The sequence below is a fragment of the Meleagris gallopavo genome, chromosome 12 (assembly GCF_000146605.3).
Source record: "Meleagris gallopavo isolate NT-WF06-2002-E0010 breed Aviagen turkey brand Nicholas breeding stock chromosome 12, Turkey_5.1, whole genome shotgun sequence".
Taxonomy (NCBI): domain Eukaryota; kingdom Metazoa; phylum Chordata; class Aves; order Galliformes; family Phasianidae; genus Meleagris; species Meleagris gallopavo.
The window spans coordinates 2,033,662-2,042,157 of NC_015022.2; the positions used below are offsets into that span (position 1 = coordinate 2,033,662).

Sequence of the window (8,496 nt, forward strand, 5' to 3'; positions counted from 1 at the left end):
AAAAGCCGTGCTCTGAGCAAACCCCAGGCGCGCGCTGCTCCCATGGGGCTGGGCGAACAAGCAAAGGCTCTGTGCTCACTGGGCGCCTGCCCCAACTGCCGGCCACGCGCTGGCTATGGGATGCTTGGCCAGGTTCCCTGCCCTGTCCCTTCCCCTGGGGCTGTTTGCTGGTGCTTAGGGCAGAGTTTGCAGCAGGGAGGTGCGTCATTCCCGGGGGGCGTGGGGACCCCGTGTCCCAGTGGTCCCCTCCGTGGGAAGGATGTTGAGCATGGAAAAAAGGGAGTGAAACTACCCTTGGCTGCTCAACAAGGCTTCATTGAGGTCGGCCATGTGTGTGCAAGGAGGGGATGGAATGTGTTAAAGCAGCCCTTTTGCTGCACCCCAGCACCTGAAAGGCTCTCTGTGTGCAGCCCTTCCTGCCGGCTCTGCTGGGTTTTAGGGTGGGACACCAGGTGGGGAGTGAGGGCTCCTTGTTGCCCCGAACAAGCAGCCCTGTGTGCACGATGTCCGGCCCGGTGCATTCCTGCTCTGCAGCGTCAGCCTTGGGGCTGGATGACTTTATAAGGTAGTGTGCTCCCATCCCTCCTGCTCTGCCATGGGTGGCCTCGCTGAGTCGGGTGGCATATGGGGCTGTGGGATGGGGCCGTGGGCAGCCGGCAGGAGGAAGCGGTCCCTGCCCACCCCACAGCCCTGAGGGAGTGAGGAGAAAGGCTCCATTATGCTGCGCATTCCCTCCGATTTACAGCGTGGTTTTATTTATGGCTGGGGAAGGAAACGAGCAGCCTGCGAGGCAGGCGAAGGCAAACACAGCTCTGCTGGGAGCAGGGGGCGTGGGGCCCCTCCAGGCTTCAATCCCAGTGCCATGGAAATGAGTGGCACGGGGCCAGCCTCGAGCATCTGACCCCAATGGGGATGTCTGCAGTGCCGCAGCTTTGGGGTGCCATCCCCATCGCATCGGCTGTGATGGCACCTGCCTGCTGCAGGATGGCTGCTGCCATGGAGGAGGGCTTCTCCTCCTTCTCCCCACTCCTGGCTCTGTCCTTGGGTTGTGAGCACCGCTCCCTCACCTCACAATAGGGTCACGTCTGCTGCTCCCCACTCTGGTGCTTTCCAGGCACTTCAGTGATTGCTGGAAAGCATCGATGCAGGGAGGGCTGCAGAGCCAACGCTGATAACGCCGCCGCTCTGGGGGGCTGCACCACCCCCAGTGTTGGCTGTGACATTATCCCTTGGAAGGGCTCCGAGCCCTCCCCTGCACGTCCCGCTCGCCCCCAGCATCCGCCTCTACCTCCGCCCGCCTTCGTTCCTTCCCAGCTGCGTCCCCGCGCTCCTGCCCTGGCTCCCACACAAAAATGCCGTTCTGCAGCCCACGGACTGCAGGGTCAGGCAAAGCCATGGCCCTGCTCCTGCACAGCTGGAGGGGGGCTGCCTGCATCCAACCCCACAGTGCTTTGCAGTGATACGGGGCCAGAAGTTTGGCCTCTGCTTCCCCAGCGCTGTTCTGCCGTGATCTGAGCAGCCCGAGGGCTGCTGGTGTGGCCAGGATGAACGACGGTGGCATCTGGGCACAGCTGGATGGGATCCCCAAGGGTCAGGGTGTGCAGCCTCAGCAGTTCACATGCATCTGGCAACACACATCCCGTGGGCTTGTGTCACGCCTGCAGACATGCATCCGTGTATCTGCATGTCCATGTGTCCGTGCGTCCTCGTGTCCGCTTATCTGCTGGTCCCTGTGTCCGTGTGCCTGTACGTGAGTGTGTCAGTGTGTGCCTGTATTCTATGTCCTGTGGCCATGTGTCCTTGTATCTAGCTATCTGTCCATGTGTCTTTGTGTCTGTGCGTCCCTGTGTCTGTATATCCCCATGTATTTGTGTCTGTGTGTCCCTGTGTCCATGTGTCTGTGCATCTCTTTGTCCTCTTGTCCCTATGTCCTTGTTTCCACGTGTCTGCATGTCCACATATCCAGGTGTCCCTGTGTCTGTGTGTTCATCTGTCTATGTGTCTCTGTGTCCACGTGCCCACATGTCCATATGTCTGTGTGTGCCCACGTCTGTGTGTCCATGTCCCTATGTCCATGTGTCCCTATGTCCATGTGATCATGTCTTCTTGTGCCCCTATGTGTTCTTGTGCCCCATGTGTTCTTGTGCCCCTATGTCCATGTGTCCTGTTTGTCCCCATGTCTATGTGTCCCTATGTCCATGTCTGTGTGTCTCTATATCCCTGTGTCCCTATGTCCATATGTCCATGTGTCCCTGTGTCCGTATGTCCTCGTGTCCCTATCTCCACATGTCCACATGACCATGGGTCCTTATGTCCATCTGTCCCTATGTCCATGGGTCCATATGCCCATATGTCCCTATGCTCACGTGTCCCTAAATCCATGTGTCCCTATGCTCGTGTCCATTTCTTCCTGTGTTTGCAAGTCCCTATGTCCCTGTGTGTGTGACCCTGTGTCCCTATATCCCTATGTCCATGTGTCCTACGTCCCTGTGTCCTTATGTCCGTGTGTCCCTATGTCCAAGTGTCCCTATGTCCACGTGTCCCTATGTTCATGAATTCATGTCTTCCTGTGACCATGTGTCCCTTGGCCCCTCTGTCCATGTGTCCATCTGTCCCAGTGTTCGTGTGTCCCTATGTCCATGCATCCCTACGTCCACGTGTCCCTATGTTCATGAATTCATGTCTTCCTGTGACCATGTGTCCCTTGGCCCCTCTGTCCATGTGTCCATCTGTCCCAGTGTTCGTGTGTCCCTATGTCCATGCATCCCTACGTCCACGTGTCCCTATGTCCGTGTGTCTGTGTGTCCATGCACAGGACAGGGCTGCTCTCCCACCGAGGGGTCGGTTCAGGGCACATAATGCCGCGTGCTGACGGCTCAGAGGGATGCATGGAGTTCAGGCCTGGCTGGAAGCGGAAGGAGGAGAGCAGGGGGGGAAAAAGCGGGAGCGTTTGGGGGAAGCGGCGGTAAATGGGGCTTTGTGACGGCCCTGCAGCGTGACTCAGGCTCACGGCAGCCCCTCTGCCAGCAGAAGTTGGCCTGGAAATATTGTATCAGCCCCAGAGGACGTGGTTTCCAAACCATCCCAAGGCGGATTTTGTTCTCTCCCCCCTTTTCTCCCCCCACGGCTGCCAGCTCTCCCGGCCCCACCCTGCCCATGGCACCGCAGCCAGCTCTGCGCTCCCGCTGCCCGCCCGTGGCCGTGGGATCCATCGTGCCCCCATCCCGCGCAGCCACTCGTGGGGTGTCCCGCGCCCCCCGCCCGGCCGTGTTACCGGAGCGATGCAAACAAACAGCACTGAGCTGGAGGGCTGCCCGGCGGCCGCGTCCCAGTCTGGCGTGGGACGGAGCGCCTTTGAAGCGCCAGAAAGATGGGATGCATCAGCCAGAGGCGGGCTGCGAGAGCTGCACGGCAACAGCAAGCATGGGGGGAGATGCTGGAAGCCCTCCTCGCTCCGTTCCCATGCAGCCAGGGGCCCCCTCCCCTCCCGGCCTGGGGTTTCTCAGCCCCACGCCTTTCCCATCTATGAGAAAGCAGCCGAGGAGTTGTGTTTATAGAGAAAATAACGGCGCGCCTGCCTCTATTTATAGCTGGGTGCCTTGTGGGGCAGCTGGGCCCCCCCGGGAGGCATCACAGCCACCTCGGCCCCATGGCCCAGCGGAAGCGACCCCGCTCCCAGAGGTCCCTGCATGGGAAGAAACCAGGATATCACCCCATAGGGCGCTCCTGGCCGAAGGGAGGGGATGCAGCAAAATGCCCTGGCTGTGGAAGTGCCCCGAATAGCCAGCGATGCCCATGCGGTTTCCCCTGGCTGCCCACAGGAGGTGTGCACGGCAGTGTGAGTAACGGAGGAAAACAACTCTCAGAAAAATAAGGTTTGGGCAAAAAGCAGCCTGGGATGCTCCCATCCTGCACTGACTCACGGCCCATAAAGGCTCCTTTAATAGCTGTGAGTCACAGCATGGGGCATGCTGATGGATGAAGGTTGCCTTCATCCCCCTTGGCTCGCAGCACGTGATGGCACCGCTGCCGTGCCACCGGGCGGTTCCCCCATGCCATTCCGAGCTGCCATCCATTTTTAGCTGCACTCTCTTTCCCTGGCATGCTTTCTGTCTGTCTGCTTGTCTGTCCATCTGCCAGGAGCAACCGTTGGACACACTGTGAGCCAAGAGTGGGACACATGGCTTTGTCACAGGGCTGTGAGTAGAACTCAGAGACCAGAGGCACAGCCCAATATCCACCTGCCCAAAAGCAGCCGGGCAGTGAGCGTCCTATCTGAGGCCATTTTCCCCAGGTGCTGCATGCCAACAGAAAGCTTTGTTCCTTTGACAACCTCCTCAGGTGAAACACCATGGCCATGCCCATGGCTGTGCCCACAGCTGTGCGCACAGCTGTAATCATGGCTGTGCCCATGGTCATGCCCATGGCTGTACCAGGCTGTGCCCGTGGTCGTGCCCACGGCTGCACCTATGGCTGTGCCTATGGCTGTGCCCTTAGCCATGTCAACAGCAGTGCCTGTGGCTGTGCCCATGGCTGTGCCCTTAGCCATGTCAACAGCAGTGCCCGTGGCTGTGCCCATGGCTGTGCCCATACCTATGCCTGGCTGTGCCCATCACCGTGCCCATAGCTGTGCCCAGCTGTACCCATGGCCGTGCCCAGAGCCCAGTTTAGGCACACATCCCCACCCAGCACCCAGGAAGCTGCATTCCCGCGCTGCCTGCACCCTAACGTTTGCTCCTCGGGGCTGAGCTTAACCCCAAGTTGTGATTCTCGAGGAATGTGCTTATTATATATCTGCCTGCAGCTCTCTGTTGCTAAATATAAGAGTAAGAGGAGAATTTTCCTCCTCATTCCCACGACACCGGTTTGCATTCCCCCCGTCAGACTTTTTCCTGCTCTTTCCCATCAGCTGGAAACTTTTCCAGCTGCTCCAAGTGCTGACCTCAGAACATGTGGGGCCTTTGGTACAAGAGGTTCAGAACAAGGAGAGGTTGGGTCTCCAAGAGGCGCTGGGGTGACACAGGATGGGATGTCCCAGTAATCACAGCAGGGTGACAGTGACAACGCTGATGGGGACACGGGGCACTTTGCCTTTTGCAATACGTGCCTGCTGCACACATGCCTGTTTTGGGCTGTGCACAGTGGGAAATCAGTACAAAACCTCTTCCCGTCCCAGCTCTGAGGTGTGTGTTGTCCCACTATCCCCACCGCCACGCCCTGCCCTTGGTTAGCACTCTGGGGGCATTCTGCAGGCTTTGCTGTGCCCATGGAAGCCTCTTCCCGGCCCAAGCCTGGCAGCAGCCACGCATAGACTATGGGATGCAGTGGGGCAACGTTTGCACCTTTGGAGTTGCTGGGCAGCGCAGCACTGATCCCACACATGAGGTGGGAGTGCTGTCCGGGACCCAAAGGTCAGTGCTGGAGGGAAGAAGAGCACTTATTTCACTCTGACAAAGGAAAATTTTCCACTTTGCTTGCCAGGCGCTGTGATATTTTGGTGCATGGAGGAAAGAAGGAACAAGCCCGCAGGGAGAGGAGCGTGCCCTGGGATGCCACCTGCTCAGCCCTGCAAAGCATCCCACGTGTGCCCATCCCAACGCTGCCCTGTAAAGCCTCCAGCAGGACGCAGGACAGCCGCAAGCACCCTGCCCGAAGCAGGCAGCTCCTTGGGCACCCAAGGGTGCTCATGCCACCCGCACTAGGTGCCTTCCCATGCTAGCCCTGTTGCCTCCAGAGCACAGAGTCCCGCAGCGGGTGTTGGGATGGGGCTTACCTGCAGCTGAGGGTCCCGCATGGAAGGCAGGGGGTTGGTGGACCAGCAGCAGCAGCAGCAGCAGTGTGTGGGGACCACCTTGGGGTGCCATGGTGCTCCTGGCCGGAGCTCTCCGCCCGCGCCCGCTCCCAGCCGACGGCGGCTCCACTACTATATTTAATAAAGTGCAGCGAGGGAGGGACCGGCAGCTCTCCCGCCTGTCAGAAAGGAGGAATTCGCTCGGATTACAAATTTCCCCTCTTAAAGGGCTAGAGGCCTCCCGCTCCATGGCCCACCCTGCTCTCAAAGCGTCCTTGTTCCTACCGGGGCGGTGCGAGGGTAGAACAGAAGTGCCCGCCCTGGGGCTGTGGGGCCGAGCGGGCATCTTTGGGTGCTGCCGCCCATGGAAGGGGCTGCCAAGAGCCTGCGGCAGGACAGGGAGTGCCAGGCAGTGCTTGGACACTGAGCACGATGGGTCTGAGCAAAGGCTTTGCTCCCCATTCTGGAGCCTTGGGGTGCCAAGCCTCCAGGGTTACTCCTTTGGGTTACAGTGCCCCCATTGGGACCGCGTACAACGTTTGCCCCAATCGCTGGGCTCCTCTCTCCATCCTCCCAACTCCAGGCTTCCTGCTGAGACCCCGTGAAGCTCACACCTCCCCCCTGCCTGCCATTGGTGTCTCAGGTCCCACTCCCCCGGGATGCATCCTACTGATGGATGATGCTCAGCTCGCTCCCCACTGCATTACTTCCAACCTCATTAGGGCCCGCGGTGCCACTTTGCCAGCATCTGCAACACCTTGCAGCTCCAAGTCATCCGCAGCCGTAATTAATGTGTTGTTTACTCTTGCTTTCAGATCATTAATAAAGACATTAAATAAACCCGGGATGTGCCATTCTCTCACTGACTTTTTATGAATAATCGTCAGGGGCTCGCTAAGTTCATTAGCTAATTCTATTTAGTCTGTGGGTTACATATTATCCAGACTTGCTGATTTGTACAGATTCAATTTTGCCAAGTATTCCCTTTCCTGCTCTTCATCTCCAGGGCTGCGAGGAGCTGTGCCTCGCTTCACGTTCACTCAGTCCTTCTTGTGCTCATGCTTTGGGACGGATGGAGAGGAGGACGCGATCCGGGTCATCTCCATTACCTGCGCAGGGAGCTAGAATTGAGTTGGAACGGACCTTCTAGGCCATCCCTTGCAATGAACAGGGATGCCCACAGCTCCACAAGGCACACAGAGCCCCCAGCCTGACCTTGATGTCCGCAGGGTCTGCGTGGAGCCCGCAGCCCTCGGCTGGGCTGTCCCATCCGGTGCTGGCAGCAGCGAGCGCATTCACCGCTGCTGCTGGGGTTTGGCAGCTCGGCAGCTCCTGCACGGGGAGAGAAACGAGAAAATCCCGCTGAGACAAGGAGATCCAGCGGCTGCAGTGCCGTGCCCACCCAGCCGGGACCCGCGGTGCCGGGAGATGGCACCAGCGTTCCGCGACTGCGGGGACATCGCCCGGCGGGGACGTGGGCATCGATTAGGGACGAGGGCTGAGCTGCTATGAGGCTGGTCCCTGCGGCTCGGCCCGGGGAGGACAGGAGGAAAACGGTGCAGGGAAAGAGGTTGCAGGGATTTCTGGAGTCGAGGAGAGCCTTCCTGGAGTTGCGTTGGTTCATCGCGATGAGGACCCCCAGCGGGAGCGCAGCGCCGGGGTTTGCGGCTCTGGGAGCTGTAATTCTGCCAGGATTGATGGGGCGGAGTAGCGAGGATGTCTCAGGCTGAAATCCGCGGCTTTTAACCAAAAGCTAATATTCTCTTTCCAGCTGTTAATTCCAGGAGCCGGAGTATAAATTAAGGCTCCAGACACGCCGTAATGTTCACGAGAGCGGGACAAACGGCGTTTCCTTTTCCCTGTGGCACCCCCACCTGTGGCACTCCCACCTGCAGCAGTGCTGCATCCCAGGGAGAGGAGCACAGCGAGCCCTCAGCTCTGCCCAGCGCAGCCAAAAGGGGCCGTGCGGGGTTTCATGGGGCAAAGCAAGCTCTCGTTGGGGTTTGCAAACTCCTCATTGGGGTTTGCACCAACGGGCTCCGTGAGCTGGATGCCGGGTGTGCATGGGGCGTGCTGGAAGGAGGGGGCTGCCAGCTGAAGCTGGGCAGCACTCAGCCGAGGGGGAAACGCCGTTCCCAGACAGTGCTGCCAGCAAAATGAGAGCAAAATGCAAATGAAAGCTGATAAAAATGTACTTGGCAGCGTCTCCTTTAAGCACCATAGATTTTTATCTCACTCTGGTTTTATTTGCTGGGAAGGGAGATGTGGAGGCAGAAACATTCAATTAGCCCAGACCGCCAGCCCCCAGGTGTGTGGTGTGGGGCCAGAACTTGGCTCATGGGATGGGTGCTGGGACATTCCCTTGTCCATCCGGTGACATGCCATCATTTGAGGGCTGTGCTGATTGCCATGGTAACGAGATCCATGGTTCTGTCAGTATCTGTGCCACCATCCCACCTCATCCACACTGGGCAACATCTCCTCCCTGCCCTCTGGGACAAGTGGGGCTGGTGGGACCATGGACTTCACTTCCCCAAAACCAGTGCCAGCAGTGCCACCAGTACAGGATCATCAAACCCATTTCTTACCCAGCCAATCACCAGTGCAAACCAGTAACACTGGCAGGAGAGAGCACACCAGGGCTTGGCTGAGGATAGGGATGGTTCTCAGAGAAGCCCTGTGGGTTTTCATTGGAATCTGCTCCT

At 58.7% G+C, this 8,496-nt stretch overlaps 1 protein-coding gene across 1 annotated transcript in view; it reads right to left on the reverse strand.

The window, feature by feature from the left end:
• Positions 1-6,586, reverse strand: part of CSPG4 (chondroitin sulfate proteoglycan 4) — a 19,961-nt gene extending 13,375 nt beyond the window's left edge. Inside the window, 1 exon segment of the mRNA XM_010717220.3 lies at positions 5,774-6,586. Within this exon segment, the coding sequence (XP_010715522.2) occupies positions 5,774-6,137 (364 nt within the window). The 5' untranslated portion in view covers positions 6,138-6,586.
• Between the last annotated feature and the right edge of the window lie 1,910 nt (positions 6,587-8,496).